Consider the following 23,258-nt stretch of genomic DNA (forward strand, 5'->3'; position numbering starts at 1 on the left):
AAAATGGGCAGAAGACCTGAACAGACATTTTTCTAAAGAGTATGCAGATGGCCTATGGGCAAATAAAAAGATGATCAACATCACTAATCATCAGGGAAATGAGAATCAAAACCACAATGAGATATCACCTCACACCTGTCAGAATCACTATCATCAGAAAGAACACAAATAGGGCCTCCCTGGTGGCGCAGTGGTTGAGAGTCCGCCTGCCGATGCAGGGGACATGGGTTCGTGCCCCAGTCTGGGGGGATCCCACATGCTGCAGAGCAGCTGGGTGAACACAAATAACAAATATTGGCGAGGATGTGGAGAAAAGGGAATCTTTGTACACTGTTGGTGGGAATGTAAATTGGTGCACCCACTGTGGAAAACAATTTTCCCAAAAAACTAAAAATAGAACTACCATATGACCCAGCAATTCCAGTCCTGAGCAAGAAAGAAACAAAAACACTAATTTGAAAAGATACATGCATCCCAATGTCCATAGCAGTGTTATTTACAATTGCCAAGATATGGAGGAAACCTAAGTGTCCATCAACAGATGACTGGATAAAGAAGATGTGGTATATATATACATATATACAATGGAATACTACTCAGTCATAAAAAGAATGAAATTTTGCCATTTGCAACAACATGGATGTACATGGAGTATGTTATGGTAAGTGAAATAAGTCAGACAGAGAAAGGCAAATACCGTATGATAACACTTACTTGTAGGATCTAAAAAATGCAACAAATTAATGAATATAACAAAAAGAAACACACTTACAGATATAGAGAACAAATTAGTAGTTACCAGTTGGGAGAGAGAAGGGGGGAAGAGCAATATAGGGGTACGGGATTAAGAGGTACAAACTATTATGGATAAAATAAGCTACAAGGGTGTATTATACAGCACAGGGAATGCAGCCAAATTTTATCACAGCTATAAACAGAGCATAATAACTTTTAAAAACTGTGAATCACTATATTGTATAACTGTAACTTATATAACATTGCACATCAACTATACTTTAATAAAGAATAAAATAATAGTTTTCCCTACAAAATCAAGTCCCTGTTGGCCAAATTTACATCAAACAAAGGGTAACTCCTCCCATACTCTGCTTATAGTACCTCTGATACCACGACAAGCTACAATGGATTTAAAAGTCACATGAAGGCAAGTATATGACTTCATTCCCTCCTCTGAGACTATGAGCTACCACAAGGGAGAAAAGGAAAATTTATGGAAGTAGAAAATAAAATTCAAATTAATAAGGGAAATGAAAAGAATTGGGACATTTGTAGAGAACAGTTTAGAGAAAGATAGTTCTAGATCATAGTACAATAATCAGGCATTTGGCCTTAAAAGGTCATAAAAACTTTATCAATTCTTCATGTGTAAAGAAAGTTGATATATCAAGGATGTATCATAAAAAAAGTTCTATCAGAGTTAATTGCAATTAGGTTACTTTTTGCATTTCACCTAACATTATGGATTCTTTCTTTTATTGAGAAAATTAGAATAAAAATTACATTATATTAAAATTTTAAAAAATTGTTTCTAACAAATAAGTAGAAGTAATCTTAATAGGATGTTCTACTGATGGTCTTCCCATCTACAAAGAGTGAAGATGCAGAGAGAGAACTTCTAGCTCTTGAAGTGCAGAGAATTGGAGCTCTTTCTTAGAGGTCTTTGAAATGGGATAAAATAACATTTATTTATAATATAAAATATATTTATCTATATAATGTTACTTATAACATTTATAAGAACATCTTGCCTGATGACTTGTAGCTGAAGTCTACATTCTCTTGAGATCCTTTAAGGCATATGAAAATTGTCACCTTATAAGTATAAAACTAATATGAACTGGCAGCAGTTAGGTTAATAAAATTCAGATGTTGGAAAACAGGTTTTTTTAGAACATAATTTTCCATGTCAGTTATCTTTAAATTTAAATATATAATTAAGTAGAACTTCAAATAGAGTTTAATTGTTCTGCTCTTCATACAAGTATCTCACATTTTGGATAAAACAGCTAAATAAAAACAGCAGTTGAACATTTTAAATATTCAAAACTGTCAGCACATGAAATATTTATTCTCATAAAAATAGAATGAGGAAACTATTCTCAATTTCTAGAAATCTAAATGTGCAATTCATATCTACAACTGACCATTTATCTTTATAAAAGGCAATAAAAAATTTAAAAACAACATTATGAGATAGGACATAACTATCAAATAAACTTATCAAAATATAATCTAAGGACTTCCCTGGTGTCACAGTGGTTAAGAATCTGCCTACCAATGCAGGGGATATGGGTTCGAGCCCTGGTCCGGGAAGATCCCACATGCCACGGAGCAAATAAGCCAATGTGCCACAACTACTGAGCCTGTGGCTCTAGAGCCCATGAGCCACAACTACTGAGCCTGCGTGCCACAACTACTAAAGCCCATGCGCCTAGAGCCCATGCTCCGCAACAAGAGAAGCCACAGCAATGAGAAGCCAGCGCACCGCAACTGAAGAGTAGCCCCGGTTCAACGCAACTAGAGAAAGCCCGCACTCAGCAACAAAGACCCAAAGCAGCCAAAATAAATAAATAGATAAATAAAAATTTTAAAATATATATATAATCTAAAACTCATAGAAAGTAGTCAGTCATTCACTATTTATATAAAACAGCCTTGAAATAGGAAGTCAAAAACAGAGGACATCAATTCACACAGGCATTATAAAGTAAAAGGTAGTCCTATCTTAGAGATTTAATGATTCAGCAAAAGAGTAAACTAAGTTTTTTAAAGACAAAACAAAATGGGATGAAAAGTACATTTCTATTCACATATTATAGATATATTTGTCACCCTTGGAATATTATTTATTTGCTTCAATGAGAGATTACTTAAGAAATATGTAAGCTGGATAACAATTTGAAAGGATGAATACAAATAATTCAATGAGTCATGTCATAATTATTTTGAGGAAAAAAACACTTTTATCTCAGGGTACACCTTGGAAATGACTCAATACAACAATACAGAGCAGAGGACAAAGGTATCAATAGCTATGAAATTTACCCTTAGGTCTATTAAAATTGCAAAATAATTAGAAGAGCATTAGGCAAATTATGGAACTACCTTTCAATTTTTTTGTTTTTAATCTTTTATTACTCAAAGCTTTGCTCACTGTATAACAGAATAAATACGTGGCCATACAACTAGTCTCTCTTTCATAAAAACAGAAAAGTGAAATGTCAACATTCACCTCCTGCCATATCACTATTTAATCATTTATTACTTTATACATATTTTAAGGACTTGTGTACTAAGTAATATTTCAGGCACTCATTTTTTGAAAATGCATATTGAATCAGATATTATAGGTTTAATTAGTCTTTATTTAGCTAAGCTCTAAAGAATCTTAAAGAATGAAAGACTGTTGACTGCTCTGTAGTAGACACCATGTCTCAAACACTCAAACATGCATCTATTTTTCACTTCATGGCATACATACAGCACAGTACTTGGCACATCATAGTTACTGACTATAGTTGTTTGCTGACTAACACATAGAGGTAAATAGGAAAAACAATGACATCACTATTTTGTAAAATGTTTTCAGGACCGATTCCAAGGGTGTGTGACTTGCCGCAGTTGCACGGCTCCCTGAACCTGTTTAGGGTTTAATGCTCAGCTAATGCCATCTTGAAATTCTTAATAATTTTATCGTTAACTCATGTTTGTAAGTGAAGTCTGATGGGACAATGGAGTGTGCGTTGGGAGCTTGAAGCCCCGGCTCCAGGCAAGGTCCAGCTTCTGGCCACCTCCCCTCTCCACATTCCTGGGGATGTGTTTTCCCTGTCTTCCCCCCTGCTCTCTCTGCCAAGCAGTCTTCCAATCCCTGCACTGCCCACGGATTGCTGCCATTCTCCACCTGGGTTAAGTGACTTTGTTAACTTCTGAGGAGGGAGGCCCACATTTCTGGGTTGTCCCCTGTCCCTAGTGGGGATCTGGGCATATGCACAGAAGGGTCTAGGTAGGGCTCTCTAGCACTGGAGAGAGAGAGAGAGTGTGTGTGTGTGTGTGTGTGTGTGTGTGTGTGTGTTTGTGTGTGTGTGTGTGTGTGTGTGTGTGTGTGTTGGCTGTCTCTGTTCTGTAGAGGCCACATTTTAGTGGGGGCAAGCTTCTCATCCACCCCATGCAGGTAGCCAATAGTTTCTGGGAAGGAGGTTCAAAGACCCTTAGGGTTCTCCCTTCCACTGTGGGTTTGGAAGCCCTGGGAACCTGGAGGTGTCCTCAGTCTCCCTACAAGTATCCCTGTGCAGAGGGAGGGCCTCTCAACTGGATCAGTGCCTGCGGACACCCTCTCTTCCTCTTTCCAAACGTTTTGAGTCTGCCTTACATTTGTCTGCTCTGGTTTGCTTGAGATAGCCTTGGGTACTGCGGATAGGGAGTGGTTCAGGACTCTAGGAAAAGAACTGTGTGATTTCGATGATTTCATAAATGAGTTAAATGCTCTTATATTTACATTTAAAAGTAGCATAGTGGGCTTCCCTGGTGGCGCAGTGGCTGAGAGTCCGCCTGCCAATGCAGGGAACACGGGTTCGTGCCCCGGTCCGGGAAGATCCCACGTGCCGCGGAGCGGCTGGGCCCGTGAGCCATGGCCGCTGAGGCTGCGTGTCCGGAGCCTGTGCTCCGCAACGGGAGGGGCCACAGCAGTGAGAGGCCCGCGTACCGCAAAAAAAAAACAAGTAGCATAGAGCAATTAAAGAGGAATGGTAAAGTTTATGCTAATAATTTGAAATTTACTTTTTCTTTACTTAGAAGGACATTAAATGGCAATTAAAAAAGCACCATGGGGGCTTCCCTGGTGGCGCAGTGGTTGAGAGTCCGCCTGCCGATGCAGGAGACACGGGTTCGTGCCCTGGTCCGGGAAGATCCCACATGCCGCGGAGCAACTAAGCCCGTGAGCCACGGCCGCTGGGCCTGCGCGTCCAGAGCCTGTGCTCCGCAACGGGAGAGGCCACAACAGTGAGAGGCCCGCATACCGCAAAAAAAAAAAAAAAAAAAAAATAAAGCACCATGACAAGTTGAGAGAGAGAAATTGCAGAAGGAAAACGCTTTATATGTTAGTACCTTTAATAGCCCTTTTTTTTTCTGTGTTTTGAACAAAGCGTCCTGCAGTTTCATTTTCACTGGGCACCACAAATTATGTAGCTGGAACTGACTGTTTTAGAATCCAAACCAAATAGAAAAGTGCTGAGGAATACATGGAAGGAAAAAAAGCTACTTAATCTAAAGATGCTATATGGAATTTCAGTCTGATTAAAGGTCAGCAATTAGTTTTCAATCTTTACAAACTATTAAGTATTAAGACATTTCACATTTTAAATAATGATTAGAATAATCTATCAACCTTGAAAATCTTTTAGTTTTATTCTCACATTATTCAAAAAATATTGATTAATATTTACTTTGAAGTAAAAGGGACTTTTAGAAAACATCCCCCCAAAATGAAAACCTAGTTTTTAAGAGCGACCACATTTGAATCCAATAATTCAGTTATCCAAATCAGTCAAGTTATGCAGGCAGAGTTTAGTTAATGAAATTAAATTGGCGTCCATTTTCAAAACAAAGAATTGCATTGAAAATGAGCAAACAACGTGCTAGACAGTTCTCAACCGTAAAGTAGAACCTTACATCATGACAGCCATAGATTATGCAAAATGTGATCATGTGCATTTATCTTCACTGCTAACCAGATTTATTTTTATAGGATTTAAAATATTTTACTAAATCTCTATTACTAATTTTTCAATTTATATGGAGAAATGCCATTAAAATTGTTATTGTGGTAGTGGAGGCATCAAAATAGCAATAAGATCTTATTACTTTATGCTAAAGAAAACACTTTGTCACCTTTCCTGAAAAATACACAAATGAGAATTTCTCAGAGAAACAGCGGATGACTCTAAAAGCCAACTGCTTAAAATCAAGTTTAGGATTAAACATGTTTTTCTAGCAATGTACAATCACCAAAAAAACCCCCATGATTGCTATTAAAGGATGGTTTAGTGTTGATTAAAACCTTTTATTAAAAATTCTATAAGAACAGCACCACAGGATTTAGTGAGCATGAAATTTAGTACATGCTAAGGAATACATGTGCAATAATACTTTCCAGTTACTTTCTAGATAAATTCCTGGTTAAATTTAAGGCTTTGCCCTTTTAATTCCCACTGCCTGGAATAGTCTTTTACATATTCACAGGGTTTTCTCTTCAATTCATTATCTGCTCAAGTGTTATGATATCCAAAGGGCTGCTTTTGGTTTTCCTATGTAAGATGCCCCTTCCCCATCACTTCCAAACCTCTTACTGTGTTAGTTTTTCTTCATGGGACATATCACTTCCTGACACTAAAATATAATATCCTGAACGAAGGGACACTATTAACTGTTTGTACTTCTTTATTGCTATATCTCTAGCACATTGAACAGTTTCTGTCAGATAGTAAATATTCAATAAATATTTTTGAATGAATGAAATAATAAATTAATGAATGAAAGATTAACTGAAACCATCTCCAATATCTGTTAATGCAGTTAACAGAGATGTATTAGGTTATAGTCAACGTAGGTTGAAGATATGTTCAGTCAAATAACACAACATCCTTGTTCTCAAGAAACTTTCACATTGGTCAGGAAAGCAACTATTAAAAATATGATTATGATCCAGTGAGAGAGAACCATGTGTGTTATTGTACACAAGTGACTGGGAGCGGTTCAATTTCTACACTTTTTTTTTTTTTTTTTTTTCCGGTATGCGGGCCTCACACTGTTGGTGGCCTCTCCCGTTGCGGAGCACAGGCTCCGGACGCACAGGCTCAGCGGCCATGGCTCACGGGCCCAGCCGCTCTGCGGCATGTGGGATCTTCCCGGACCGGGGCACGAACCCGTGTCCCCTGCCTCGGCAGGCGGATTCTCAACCACTGCGCCACCAGGGAAGCCCAATTTCTACACTTCTTGACCAAGAGCTGAGCCATTTACCAACTTCAGGAAACATTGCTAAGGTCAAGAGCCTTTTCTATACCATACGTTTACTCAAAAGTTACATGCCACAAAAAGACACTAAACTCGGGAGTAATTTGATGTTTCCCAGGACTAAACACAAAGTTTACAATCATCCAGACTGTATCATAATTTAATATTTGGCTGGACCATAAAGTTATTTAGTTGTGATTAACTAGACTGACATTTCAATTATCTTCCCTACATATTCAGTGCACTTTTCAGAAGAAAAACAGTTTTCCTAGGAGATAGGAAAATTTTATCCTTCAATATGAAGTGTCTGTGGCTTTTGAATATATAATTTTCTTATGTTTAAGAAATATGAAAAATACAAATAGTATAGCATCACTCTTAGCTTCAATTATGGTTATTGCTTTGTTTCTTTTTTAACTTATGCCACTGGCTTATATTCAGTATATTTTTAGTAAGCATTTAAAACTTTTATACTTTGAATAGACTTGCACAGATTTTAGAGAAAAGAATATCCACTGTCAAGAATTTTCAAAACACAGTAAGGATTATGAGGAATATCCAGACATAAAATAAAATACAGATATAAAGATGAATGAATGTTTATAATGTCCCTAATTATCTACTCTAGCAACGTGCAAAAGGTTGCTATTTGAAATAGACTGTATTTTCAGAATGCAGTGAACTGTAAAGCAAGTAGACATCTCAAGTTTATAAATATGTGGAGACTTTTGTTGATTTAAATCTATTTTCAACGTCAGTTCAATTAATTATTGCTACCTGAGCAAATATGAAATCTGCAATCAAAATATAAGCCTAAAGCAAGACCTATACAGAATAGTCACCCATTGGCAGAGACAGCAGTGTTGAATATATATTTTAGGAAGCTGAAGGACTGGACAAACTGCTTCTGACAATAATTGCTTTAAAGACCCTTTAGTAAATATCAGCAGAATTGGTTTGTAACTTAGCATGTCTTTCACTTTGAACATGGTCCCTAAAGGTTTTTGCACATGTCAGGATATCTACAAACACAATTTGTTTCAGGATGACTATCCATGATTAACATTTTCCTTTCCTGTCTATGGCCTGAATAATTCCTTTTACTAAACTACACATCTTAGTTTTTCTATCATGCACTGAGGATTAAAATCAAATGTTTTCTAGGTGTTGCTTTCTTCTCTAAATGAACCACTTTTAAAGACCATTTAAATAAACTATCAAAATAGAAGGTTGCAAAAAAGCTTTTAGGGATTGCAGAAGTCAGTTAATTAAGATTTATTGCAAAGATTTCTAATTATGAGAGTCATAGTCTTAAATCTATAATCTTATTTATCCAACTAGAATCAGGATAATCAAGGAATGTTTTTTCTAACTACAGCTAAGTGGTTCTAAGTGATTTGGAAATTTTTTTTTTTTTTTTTTTTTTTTACATTTCTGTAATTGTAAGCAGACAGCAAACAATTAAGTCATGGTTGTTTAATGGGGTTTCCTTAATATTTCTTAAGTATGAGAAAAGACATATACATATAATTAAGTACATGAAAGAAAAGGTAATTTGACAACAAACTTCCTCTTTATCCTCATGTTCCACACTGTGCACAGAATAGTAAAAACATAATTAATGCAATTGTCTATATTTTTCGGTCTCTATTATTTTATTTCCTATTTGTATGAGGTTGCCTCATGTACAATATTATTATTCTGCTGATTTTCTTTTTCCCTACCTCTGGCCCTGATGATATATCAGCATCTTCTGCTAAATGGTTGTTCCCCTAACTTGTCTTGGCTATTTTGCAGACACCAACTCATTTCTCCAAATTTTAGTTAAATCTTCAGTTCCTTCCCCAAATTCTGCTGTACCTCTGCAATATATCAACTTGTTAGATGTTCTTGTGTCCATTAGGCATCAGGGCCTAATCCCTCAATTGCCCAACCTTTGCTTGGTTCCTTCTACTCAGCATTCTTTCCCTTCTCCTGGCTTCATGTGGCCTACTCATATTCTACTCATCTCTCAGAACAGAACTTAATTTAATACTGCTTCCTCAGGAAAACCAGCCCTTATCCTCTAGACCTGAATAATCCATGCTCTCAGAGCACCCTGAGAGTGCTCTGTGATAAGTCCTTGGTGGGACTTATCACAGTACTAATTATGTATTTGTCAAATTATTTGTTATCTGCCTCCCCACCAGGGTGTAAAATTCACAAAAGCTCGCTCACCACTGTACATATGTTGAATAAATTAAAGGCTTATTAATAGCTCATATCACTTTTCTATTTTAGTGTGAAAACAATGATATGTAACCTACGGATAATGAGACAAATAATTTACTGTGGTCCCCTCAGTCCAACAGAATTGTAATGTGTTACCCTGTAACTTTGGACAGTGCCTCTTGAGTCACTTCAAAGAGAATTTCCAAAGATACCAAAGTGGAATGATGGCAAATCCCTCTCTCTATCTGCAACAGTAACACTGTTATCTTATTAAGGCTGGCACACAATGATGACAGCTCAAGTCTGGTTCTGGGACACTCCAGTTTCTAGAAGCTCCTTTTACCCAACACTAGGATCTGACCCCTTCTGATATGAAGAGAGTAATGGATACATGCACAGATTGAATTATTTCATAATGTTACCCTTGACTGGAATATCTGCATTTTTAAAGATATGATTTTCTAACATCAGAATTTCAGACAAAAGAAGAGAAGACCTTCTTGGTGCCTCTTAAAATTATGACATGGAGATAAGTGGCTCATACGTGTAAGACTGGTCATAATATTTTATAAAGTATATATATGGCAATATTTTAGCTCACTTTAGGACCTTGATGTACTTTTCAAACAAAATTTAAATATGTTTTGATTTTTCATTATAATTTGTAAGTAAAACAAAGTTGAATTAAATGAACAATAATTGTTTCTCAAGATTCTTCACAAAAATAAATTTACTGGGGAGGATTATTTAATAATATTGTACCCTACCAGAATGTATAGCCCCAATATATGGATATTGTATCTTGTTTCATGCTTTGTACAATTTCTGTCCTTATAACAATATACTTTTAATGAATTCTCTCATTTTCAAAGTGGAAAATAGTTCATATCCTACCCTTCTACTAAATTAGAAAAATAGCCTAAATGAACTCTCTTCTAATTCTGAAAGACTGCTATGTGTATAATGTATGAAATTATGTAAACATATTTACATATATATTTTATTTAAAGTGATATATTGTTTTTATTCCCAAACTTAATTATTTATACCCTATAGTTAGAACAGTTGTACTGGATTATATTTTTTTTAATCAAGTGGCAGAAAAAAGGCTTAGATATAATCTGCTAATGCAGAGAGAAACAGAAGACCCTATCTGTTTTATGCTGAAGACACATCTGACAAGATTTTGTTGATACTATGAGAAAGAAGGAAAAAAAAGAGAAAATAGGAATTACATTTTGAACAATCATAAAGCAAATTCATGATGTGGAGCAGTTTGCTAGATGAAGAGGAATATTATATAGTAAATACAAAAATGGTGATTCTACAGTATTATTTGGCTTTGCTTTATTTATTAGATGCATTTCTGAAGATTATCAGCCAAGTGAACTTATATATTACTTTGAATAAAATAGTCACATCCACTTCAAATACGTTTTTAGTAGAATATTTAAGTTTTCTTCCTGTATATTATATAGGTTTAGCAGTGTTTTTTTCACTTTTTATTTTGCAATAATTATAGATTCACAGATATTTTCCAAAAAAATGTATAGTAAGGTCCCATACACCCTTTACCCAGCCTCGCCCAATGCTAACTACTTGCATAACTATAGTGCAACATCAAAACCAGGAAACTGACATTGGGAAAATCCATAGAGCTCGTGTGTGTGCACGTGCATGCATGTCGTGCGTGTAGCTCTTTGCAATTTATCACATATCTAACTTCATGTAACTACCACCATAATCAAAATACATAACTATATTATTACTACAAGGCTCCCTCCTGCTACCCCTTTATAGCCAATCCCTCTCTCCCTAAGCCCTAACCCTTGTCCACCAAGAAATCTATTCTCCATCTCTACAATTATGTTATTTCAAGAATGTTATGTTAGTGAATTATACAGTATGTATCCTTTTGAGATTGGTTTTTTTCACTCAGCATAGTGCCCTTAAATTTTATCCAAGTTGTGTGTATCACTAGTTTGTTCCGTTTTATTGCTGAATAGTATTCCAACATCTTATATATATTTCTACTTTAAATATCACCGTAGCTGCCTTAATGAATGATATGGGCCGAAATGTATCCCCTAAAATCCATGTGTTGAATTTAGCATGTGACTGGATTTGGAGATAGGTCCTTTAAAGATGAAATTAAGGTAAAATGAGGTCATATGGGTGGGATTTAATCTGTCATGATAGTATCCTTACAAGAAGAGATTATGACAGAGACATGCACATAGGAAAGAACATATGAAGACACAGGGAGAAAATGGATATCTACAATCCAAGGAGAGAGGATTTAGAATGAAATCAACTCTGCTGATACCTTAATCTTGGACTTTTGGTCTTTAGAACAATAAGAAATTAAATTTCTGTTGTTTACACCACCTAGTCTGTGGCATTTGTTATAGCAGACCTAGCAAACAAATATAGTGTAAAAGAATAGTATAAAACATATAAAACAATACTTTCTTCTATAAGACAATCACTTCTGCATCAACATAATTTATGAATGCTTCTCAAAGGGAGTTTTTAAAATCTTTGAAGCTTTTCCTGTATCATGCTTTGTGATAAATTACTTTATGGGGGGAATTAAAGAGAATATATACTTAAAAAAATCATAGGCCTATTCGTGCCTAACTACATTGCAGTAAAAACCTATAGTGTTAAAAGGGACCATTTAGCTGAAAGCAACTGGAGTTTTTAAAAAAGACAGTTCAACTATTTTTTACACAAAACTGCACCTAAACAACAGCATTTAGACACATTTCTGGATATTTTTTGCTGTTTCTTTTATGAGTGGATTATGGTTAGGCTTGCTGGCTGCATTGTTTTTACAATATAGATATAAATTATAATTAGCATAAATTCTTACTATTTGCTTATTTGACATGGAAAAGAGATGGCCTCATAAGTACGGCAACTGAATTTCAATTCATGTAGCAACATTTTATTTATGTCTGATGTTTGTTGGTAAGTAATATGGACTTGCTCGTTAAGATATGTTAGTATAGGATTATATCAAAAACATAAATGCATAGATATTAAAGAGAAGCTTTATATCTAATTGACCATACTATTAAGAAGTAATATCAAAAATATCTTTCTGCACCATGGGAAACAATAAGAACAACAACCAGAAAATCACCCCTATAATGTATAGAGTGTACAATTGCACCTCATTGAATATAGGTCCACGAGGGATATTAAGCATCAAAAGGGAATTATAGATAAGTTTTGAGAGAACAACAGTGGAACTTACCATCTTGATTTGTGGTCACTGTAATAGCTGTGAATGGCTTGGGAGAAAAACTCAACTCAGAAACTCCATTCATGGCTTCTATTTCAAAGGTGTAATTCACGTGAGGCACAAAGTCAAGTACTATCACGGAATTGTTGATCAGGCCAGTATGTCTTGGGATGAAGCGGAGTCCTCCACCACAGTCCTCACACTGGCTGGTGTCTAAGCCACATTTCTTACAGATTACACTGTATGTGAGATCTTTTCTCCCTCCTGTGTCACTTGGTGGGCTCCATTCCAAAATAAGGGCCGTTTCATTGATGTTAAAAACCACATTCCTAGGAGCTGAAGGTGGCCCTAGAGAAAGCAATTAAAAAACAAATGTACATGTATAGGACAATGAATTATGGTGCTAACTTGAAAACGTCATCAATAAACACTTGCTGGTCTTTTATATTAGTTTGAGCTCTTTCTTCTGATGGAAACCAGAAAGAAATATGTTTAAAAATATCTGAGTTAGTCTAGTAAGAGTGGAGTCTTAGGCGTGAAGATGGTCTATATCTTAACTTTTGGTATATGAATTTCAGTATTTAATATCAAAAGCCACAGATCTCCAAAAGATACAGTAATTATACTTTTTAAATTTGTTGACTGAAAATATATAACAAAACATTATTTTAAATTATGTGATGGTTTTAAATACATCTTAATAATTACATCATCATTTTAAAATTTTGAAAAAATAGTAACATGCATATATAAAACATGCCGTGTTCATTCTTTCAGTCCTCAAACTATGCTTGATGTATAACTAAAACTCCCATTCATTTTTCTGGACAATCTAAGAATCTTTTTCTCACAGGCTGAGAATAAATGGCCATAAACTCAGGGTAGACAGACAGTTTCGAAGAAGGGGAAGAGGAAGGGAAACTGGAGGCAGCATAAAGGCTTTTACTAGGTCCTGCCAATTTCATGGGACAAAAGCATTATATGGAAGGGATAAAAGGGGGTATACATAAGAAGTGGTACCTAGACTTTTATTTAGATTAACTTTACTAAACATAAGTAAGTGTGTCCTTAGAAGTTTGTAAAGAGACCCACAGAATCCTCTTATTCGTCATCAAGAATGCACAATCCGGGCTTCCCTGGTGGCGCAATGGTTGAGAGTCCGCCTACCAATGCAGGGGACGCGGGTTCGTACTTCGGTCCAGAAAGATCCCACATGCCGCAGAGCGGCTGGGCCCGTGAGCCATGGCCGCTGAGCCTGCGCATCCAGAGCCTGTGCTCCGCAACGGGAGAGGCCACAACAGTGCCCCGCATGACACAAGAAAAAAAGTGCACAAACCATGTTTCTCGTGGATGAACATCTGCTCTCTTTTTTCTGCTTATTTTTCCATACGGATCACACTGCATAGAGTATTTATATCCTTTATTCCAGCCTTTTCTTAAAATTGTGTCAATAATCTTTTACACTTATCCGAGTCCTTCAAACCTCAGTTTCATATCATTCACTGAACAAATATTAACTGAAGGTCTACTAGGTGCCTGGCACTGCGCTACGTGTTATATTGTGAAACACCACAGAATCCTTTCTGTAAGAGACTGTGCTTATGACAGATATTTTGAAAAATAATTTATTGCATAAATAACTAATTAACATTCCTGTCGTATTTTGCAAAGCTTAGTTTTAAGAAATCTAAACAGTTCTTCAAATTTCTGCTATCAAGAAAATTTGCTTAGAAGGAGGGAAAGAATTCCCTGTGACATTCTCTCCATAGAAAGAAATTCAACTTTTGATATAAGCTTCTTTTGGATTTCAAGATATGGTCATTCATTCATTAAATATATATATTTTTAGTGACTCCTATGTGTGCCAGATATTCTGCTAGATCTTGGGCTTACAGCATGAATGTGATAAAAGTTATTTCTGTTTTCTTGTTATTAACACTTTAGCTGAATGGCTAGATAAACACACACCCACACAAACAGAAGAATAAAATTCAAATCATAGTAAGTGCATTTGCAGAAATCAAAAGGATAGGAGCTGAAATAACCTGAGAAACATTCTGAGAAGGCCTCAGATAGGTGATGTGGAAGACATTCAGAGGGGTGGGAAGAATATTAGAGGTAGAAGATGTGTGGCTCTTTAGTCAAAAAAGATTTTAAAATAGTCACGGAACTGTCAGAAGATCACTGTAGCTAGAATGCAGGAGGAAGCAAGAAGTGAGTTGTAAGGAACAGGAAGGGGTCGGATAATGCCAGACTGCTGGCTCACTGGAATGAGTCTGAATATGTTTCTATACTTAACAGGAAGAAACTAACAGATTCCATCTACAGAAGTGATGTGTTTCAAAAACAGCATTCTGGCTGCAATGTGGGGAATGGTCTAAATGAGTACAGAGGACTCAGTAGCAAGATCTGTTATATACTGTTAGAGTAGCATAACATCACTCCTAAATCTACATGATTGTGTATTGGCTTTGAGATATTAAGAAGTATTATATTTTCATTTTGCTGGATCCTGATATTAGCAACCTAATGGGTAGGACTCAGACACCTATATGTATACCACCTAAAGCTAGACCTAGAAAAGGGACAGTTAGCTTTTCTAAAAGGTTTCTTCATACCTTGCTTTATGTCATTTCATTTTCTGGAGAGTTAAGAAACGTCTACCTTCAGAAAGGAAAAAATGGAAGGGATTATAAACTAGAGCACAGGGATAGGCATAGTTCTTTACCTCCAACCTAGACTCATGGCTAGGAGATAAAGATTCATTATCACTATCATAATAATGTCTTCCTACAGAATGATATATTCACATTGTTGTTCTTTTCTCTTATTTATAATGGAAAAACATGAATTATTATTCACTTACATTTCCAAGAACAGGAAAAATGTTATCAATTATGTTATGGGTGTCTGCAAGTATATGACTGTCCGCCTAGAGATACTTAAATACAAACGGCAGACACCCTTCTTCCTCAAGGGCTCTCATACCAATTTGCATGACAATTAAATAGCTTTTTAATTGCTGTTAAATTATGCCAGCTAAACTGTGATTTCATGCAAATATTAAGCTGTAATGACATGCATGAATCATTTACTAAGATTTAGAACTTAGAACAAAGAGAGACAATTAATTCTAATCCTCAGATTCAACTAAATTATGTGTCACTGGGCTTTTATGAATGTGGTCTGACTGCTTTGTTATCATTTATAAATTATACACAGATTATGTGACACACAGAAAAAAAAAATCTTGGCGGCAATAACTCTTCTGGAGACATCTGTACTGAAAACTCTCAGGGATTTTCTTATGTTGATTTTTTTTTCTTTAAAGGAAACAAGAAATTCACATAGAAAAAAGCTATCTCTACACTACACCCTCCAAATCAACCTCATAAGAAAAAGACAGTTATCCTAATTTGCAGCTAGCTGTTTTTCTAGCCCATCATGTAATAAACTTAAATAAAAACTACAATTTTATTTCTATTAAAAAAACACACTTCAATCTTCTTCTTCTTCTTCCTTTTTTTTTTTTTTTGGCTTCAATGCGGTCCTGTCCCTCCCCAGAAGAGCATCTGGCCCTGCAGCCCCCATCTTCCTCTCAGAGTAGCAGAGGCCAGGTGAGCTACAATTTTTAAAATTTAATTTAAATTTTTTCTTTATGTAAGATGTTTTAAACAGAACTATATTTCCCAAAATACATCCTGCATAATATCTCAAGTCCCATGAGATGTCACAAAAAAAATGAGTTCAGTGCTCAAATTAAGATTCCTCTGGCAGATTGATGCTGAAACAAAAGAAACACAATTTGCTTCACTTTGTTGAATCCAACATTTCCCAAATGTTTATTCATGGAATGTTATTTTCTAAGAAGCATATGAAAGAATACTAGCATTCTGCAGAACACCCTTTAAATAAAGGTTGACAGTGAAGGAGAGCAAACTTACAGGTCACATTTCAGTTACTACATACTTTGCTGTAGATTTCATATTTCATGCTTATAATTACAGAAATATATTAACTCATAAATAAACAGGGGTCTTTTTCATATTAACTGAAGAGTGACTATTCATTCACCCATTAACTCTATAACTAATTGTGGCTTACAGATGCATTTTTTTAACCTTAAGAACAATGAAAATTTGATCCAAATAATGGAAAATCATTAAAGGCTATTGCCTATTAAACTTTATTAAACTATATTTTCCAGTTCTTAACTTACTACCTGGCAATAATTTAAATGTGTTTGTTGGGGACTTCCCTGGTGGTCATGTGGCTAAGACTCCATGCTCCCAATGCAGTGGGCCCGGGGTTTGATCCCTGGTCAGGGAACTAGATATTACATGCCACAACTAAGATTCAGTACAGCCAAATAAATAAATAAATAAATATTTTTTAAAAATGTGTTTGTTAATTTAATGACTACCAAGACTTTATAGTACAGCTTCCTAAAAAAAGCATATTATTTCCATCTGAGTTTACGAATGAGAGAAAAATAGTTCTGTTTATCTATGTTAAAGAGACAGCAGAATATATATATATATATATATATATATATATATATATATAAAATCATCTAGATATGTTTAGGCAAATGTTTTGCAAAGGAGTAAATTATATGAATAAATGGAAAAGTACATCTTCAGACGTTAATAATGTACTAAAAATATCAGTTGTCAGATCTGTATAGAAGTAATTTAAAACTCTAAAAGTCATTTCATTCTTTGCACTATCACTATCAATTTTAACTTTATCTATATTTTTGTTATTAATCTAATATCCTCTCTATATAATCTTTGAAAAGGTATTCAATAGGAGCCCTGTAAACAAAATTTTGTATTCATATCTAAACCACTATGTGCTCTATCAATGTTTTGTTCATAAAATGTTTGTATATTTGGAAATGGATGATGAATAATCATAAAACTGGGGCTTCAAGCTCACCACAGGGAAGGAACTAAATCAATTTATTCATATAAAGAAATGAGGCCCAGGAAAGTTTTGTAATTATGTCAAGGTCATGAAATGTATTAGTGGTAGGATGATACCTAGGTCTTTTTATGTTTAGATTTTTTTTTCTGTCACATTTTCTGTCACAATGTATTCATCTTATAAATAGAAAAATGTTTTATAGTGCTTTGCTTAGAGAGTACTGTCAAATGCAAATTTTCAAAACACACAAATTAGAAAGCAATTTATTGCCTTCCTACGACAGATTTCTTTTAATTATGTTACCTTAAAGCATTTAAAAATATTTACGGAAGAGTAACTGAAAATTAAATCTTCAAGATAAATACTGCTCAAGATACAGAAACATGTGCACTTCAAATCCTTTGAATTCTACATATTCTCATTTTTTTCAATATTATTGTACTTACTTCAGTAACTAAATTGATGTGTAAAATTAAGACTTGTCCATTAGTGTTTTCATAATACTGTGAATGAAGACTTAGATCATTTTTGCTACATTTTCTCTTATTTCTAAGACTCATAGTTAAAGGAAACAAAAATTTAAAAAGAAATCTAATAGACTAAATACCATTCACTTCCAGAATAAAATATAAATCTCTCAACCTTGTCTACATTTGTCTTTATAACTAGGCCCACCCCTTAGCCTCTTTCTCCCTTTTGCTGTGTCTCAATGCCTTTGCACACACTGTTCCCTTACTTTTTTTTGCTCTGTGGAAAATTCCTACTCATTCTTCATGTTCTGATTTAGGTGTTTACCCCCTTTGTTACACCTTCCCATTGTCCTCAGGCAGAGCTGACTACTTTTATACATTGTAGGCATGTATTCAAAAATATATAACCAAAAATTTTTAGCACTTTTTTGTTCTAAGGAGTGTACTTAATATCTCACATGACTTATTTCATTTAATTATCACAACAAACCTGTAAGGTAGTTAATTATATCCCTGTTTTATAGAAAAGGTGACTGGTGCTTACCAAATGAACATATTGCACTGAAATACATGTATTCTTGTATACAGGTCTATTCTGGTCTAGCTTGATCCAAAGGTGGCATGTGCTTTAACTAAGATGAATAGAATGCATAGTTTCGTGCAACCCTACAAGAATTATTTTTCACATAGTGCAAATTTTGAAAAATATTGGAGAGCAGAGAGTTCAAGGTTATAATCTTTACAAGAATCCAGTGTTATTGATTCAAGAGAGAACCATGTGACTTGAAAATCATGTAAGAAGTGGATGTTTATATTATGAAAACTGGTATTAACTAATAAAAACCCATAGCAAAATGGACAGCCACCCATATCTCATTGGGAAGGAATAAAAGCTTCTCAAAATACAGTTCCATAGACACTCAAAACTTGAAAAATAAGCATCTGTGTCTCCAAATTTCTATGCCATAGAGCGTGGACATAATTTTACCTTGGAAAAATTCAAAAACACAGTTATCAACTATTTTCATCAATGCAGAAAAAACCTTCAATATAAACCCATAGAATAACTAATTCTAAAAACTACAGAAATATGCTATAATTGTGTAGGTCAAGAGTTAAATAGCAAAACCACATTCATAATAAAAGCACACTAAAACACAAATGAAATCATGAGCAGCCTGCGCTTGGGTGTTTCGAGTAAAAAATCATCCAGTTTCGCTAAATATCACGAAGAAAAAAATCTTGCACACCTACATACAGCCCTTTCTGTGTCTGAGTCAGTTATTTTTAATTGAATACTCATTAGAAATAAGAGAGCTATGATGAGACTAAGCACTGTCATATTTTGGGAGGGAAAAGCAAAGCAATAAATGAATAGATTAAAGCCAATTAATAAATCTTTCTCAAAAGGCATAGCACCATAGGGATAATTATGAATATTCTCTTTCCAATTATGGATTAGTCATGGTAAGTGGTCTGTTGTGTACAAGTAGATGATATTAAATGGGACAATTCTTTCTGAGCTCCAACTGTAGATGCCAAGAACAGATTTGCCCTGGTAGCAAGTGGTAATTCAATTCTTCAGCATCAGCAGAATAACCACTTAATATCGCTTCCTATGGAGGAACCTCTCCCAGGTAATTTGGTAAAAGAAACTTGCCTGAAATAAAAATTAAACTATTTATGTTTAGGAAACTCCATGAAGCTCAAGTGACATCTTACATCAGTGATCCGTATTAGGGAAACTGGGATTCATTACATACAGGTATCTATCCTATAATATAAGAATCATTTTAATTTTAAAAATAAAGCAAATATTTAGAGTTATTTTCTATAATGAGAACAAGTCTAGAATGTAACACAGCCCGTTAAAGGTAATACATCCATTTATGCAATATCTCCCATTCTGGCTTCTGCAAAGTTGTGGCTGCTAGCTTGTGTTTACAATCAGTCACCTAAACAATCAGCTGCGCTTTTGTTTTTTCAGTTGTGAGACAGAAAAGCAAGGAACCAGAATGTTTTTTTCCATGCAAAAGAAGCTTAGGGGAGAGAGAGAGGAAGAGAAAGAGAAAGAGAAAGAGAAAGCGAAAGCGAAAGCGAAACGAAAGTGATGGGGCAAAAAAAGAAAAATTAGCAAGTAGAGCAGAGGTATCTGTATGGGAGCATCCTATACCCACCCAGAGTGGAGGACCTGAGTAGGGTAGATGAAACGGGGAAGAACACCTTTCCTGATGCATCTCAACACAATATTTGTTCTATTCAAAGTAAAAGTGAGAGAATAATGACTTTCTCAAGTGGCCAATCATTCCAGAAATAAAGAAGCCATGTTTTACAATATTAACCTTAGAGCAAAAATAAATTCAACTTTTACACTTTCATTCCAACCACTGTCACTGTATACCAAATATAAAGATAAAAAGACATGGTATTTGCCTATGTATTAAGAATGAAACTGGAAGAAACCGTTTTACTCAAGGTACTTGACTACATATTTAGATGACCAAGAAAAGTGAAATTCTTAATGATGTGCAACATAAGTACCCATATATATGATTTGCATTTTATGTTTTGAACTTTTCTAAGTAGGCAGCACAAATGTTCTATTGAATGTGTTAATCTTCCAGCACCTGTTCAGTAACTAAAAAAAAAATCCTCCTATTGATTTAAACACATGAGAAACATCAAAGTGAAAACGTGATGACTGTGGAATTACATTTGTCTAACTTTTTATGCATCCATATATTAGACCCTCACTTCATTTCTCTCAGTCCTTTCATGCTCTCTGCCTTTCTTGCTTGACAAGTACTTTCTTAGTAACTCCTATAGTCCTTTGTTTCTCCAACCTTAGTGAGCATTTTTCCCTTCTGGCCTAGAAAAGCCTTAGACAGTTATTTTGATAACAGACTTCTTGGCAGGCAGCAGAGTCTCCTGTGCTCTGAACTGCTTTCAGAGGCAGCCCTAATTGACCAAGAGCTGATTTTTTGGAGTGTACTCCACGGCTCATCCTTTAAAGCACAGAACATACATTAATGAGTCACCTGAGAAATAAAATTAAGAGTTTATGAAGTAGCTTAAGATAATAGAGAAAACACTTTAGCATTTCATTTTAAATTTCTTATTCTTAATTTCTTTAATATACTTTGCAGTTCATGTAAGAGAAGCACAATGAATGTTTTAAAAACATTCATTTTTGATTTTTAAAACAATGTTTTAAAAATCAAGAAGATCCAAACTTACAAGTATGTTGCTGGTATAACTGGATATTAGGACTGTTTGAGAGATCCTAATATAGTTAAAATTAGAGATGGAGAAAGAGGCCAGGGCTGGACTTTTGATGTTCTTGGATTGACTCTTACAATTTTGGCAAATAGGTGTTGGGCTTTGAAAGATGTTGGGCAGAAGAAGTGGTAATATGATCAAGGTTCTGTTTTTGTTTAAAAATAATATTTTCTAATAGTTTGGAATATTTGGAGGGATGGAAGACTAAAGGAAGGTGACTTGCCAAAATATTATTAAATTAGCCCAAGAAAGAGTTGAGGGCCTTAACAAAAAGGAAAGGACCAGGAGTTGATATGAAGGAATGGACAGAAGAAATACTAAGAAGTAAAACTGATAAGCCTTGTGACTACTTGGACACATCAAGGGTAGGGACAGGGGTTATGATTCTAAGCTTTCTTGCTTGGATGCATGGGTAGATGAGGATTCACCAGGATAAGGAAACAAGCTGGGATAGATGAGCAGGCTGAGTTAGGAAGTAATAAAATTTACTTTTGTAGGTGAGCTAAAATTATTAGTTTATTCATTCTTCGAATATTTATTTATTTTGCCTAGTATTTGCCAGGTACTATTATTAGTGCTGGAGACACAGTAAAGAAAGAACATTCATGATCCCCTTGTAATCTACTATGGGTAGAATGACAATAAACAAGGAAGTGAGTGTAAAAATAAATCAGATAATTTCAAAGAGTGACATAATGCATAAAAAATAAAATATATGATATAAAAAAGAGCAACTGGGAGGGATTCTATTTTTGAACAGGTGATCAGGAAATGCCTGTCATAAGAATTGATATTTGAGCCTGACTGCCAAAAAGAAAACAACCATAAAAGTACCTAAAGGGAGAGCACTTCGTGTAGAGGAAACTGCTGGCATTAAGGATGAGAACAAGTACAGCATCATGGAAGTTCATGAGTTTAATAACCAAGGAGAGTATGGTATGATACAAGATTTGAGATGTGGGCAGGTTTCTATGGGACACACAGGTTATCAGATCCTGTAATGAGTTGGCTAGGTGACTTTGGACCTTAAGAGAGAAGATTGGGATATGGATAAAAATATAGGCATCATCTATTTACAGGTGCTAGTTGAAGCCATGAGATTAAGAACATGTGATGAGACAAGAAAGCTAAGAAAGGAGCATGAGAAAAATCAGTATTTAACAGGTAAGCAAAAGAAGAGAAACTATCCATGGTAACAAACACAATGTTAAGAAAATTAAGTGGGTAAAGGGGAGATTGCAAAGTCTTAGAATAAAAGAGAACAAATAGTTTCAAGAAAAAGGAAGAGAACAACAGAGTTAAATGTCATGAATAACAAGACAAAAATGTTTCTAACACAATACAGCAAATACGATCATTGGTGAATTTTTCTTACACAGTTTATTTTCTGACACAGTTCACACAAAGAAAAACATGATTGCAGGAGAGTGAAGAGCAAAAATATGAATGTAGTAGAGTAAAAAGTAAATTAAAAGTGTGTGAAGAAGTAGCCATAGCCGATGAAGACTGCTTTTTCAAGGTATTTGGTTTGGGAGAAAAACTATTGGACTGGGAACATTATTTAATGATAGAAGTTTGAGTACACTTATAGGTGGTGAGGAAGGAGTTAGTGGAAACAAAAAATCAAAAGAGGAAGTTAACAATAATAGCCCAGCCCAATAGACAGAAGGATTTGATCACCTCTCCACAGCCAATATTTGAGGGATTAGCTTTGATTATGAGACATCTTTTTTTAAACTGTAGCCATTTGAAACACCTAAAAATCTTTCTGTGTACACCTCACAAAAGAAGATATACTGATGGCAAATAAGCATATGAAAAGATGCCCTGCATCACATCATCAAGAAAATGCAGGGCTTCCCTGTTGGCGCAGTGGTTAAGAATCTGCGCAGCTGGGCCCGTGAGCCATGGCCGCTGAGCCTGTGCGTCCGGAGCCTGTGCTCCGCAATGGGAGAGGCCTCAACAGAGAGAGGCACGCGTACCACAAAAAAAAAAAAAAAAAAAAAAAGAAAATGCAAATTTAAACAACAATGATGTACCACTACACACCTATTAGAAATAACCAAAATCCACAACACTGATAACATTAA

At 35.1% G+C, this 23,258-nt stretch overlaps 1 protein-coding gene across 10 annotated transcripts in view; it reads right to left on the bottom strand.

Annotated features, from left to right (window-relative positions):
- EPHA6 (EPH receptor A6) overlaps positions 1–23,258 on the bottom strand; it is an 850,011-nt gene that overhangs the window by 452,700 nt on the left and 374,053 nt on the right. For 9 of the 10 annotated variants that reach the window (XM_067034854.1, XM_067034853.1, XM_067034856.1 and 6 more), the window contains one exon: positions 12,503–12,838. The exons of the other annotated variant lie outside the window; for it this stretch is intronic. In XM_067034854.1, coding sequence (XP_066890955.1) covers positions 12,503–12,838 — 336 coding nt within the window. The remainder of the gene's footprint in view (positions 1–12,502; positions 12,839–23,258) is intronic. 10 annotated transcript variants of the gene reach the window in all.

This window comes from Kogia breviceps, chromosome 5, assembly GCF_026419965.1.
Source record: "Kogia breviceps isolate mKogBre1 chromosome 5, mKogBre1 haplotype 1, whole genome shotgun sequence".
In the NCBI taxonomy this organism is placed as follows: Eukaryota; Metazoa; Chordata; class Mammalia; order Artiodactyla; family Physeteridae; genus Kogia; species Kogia breviceps.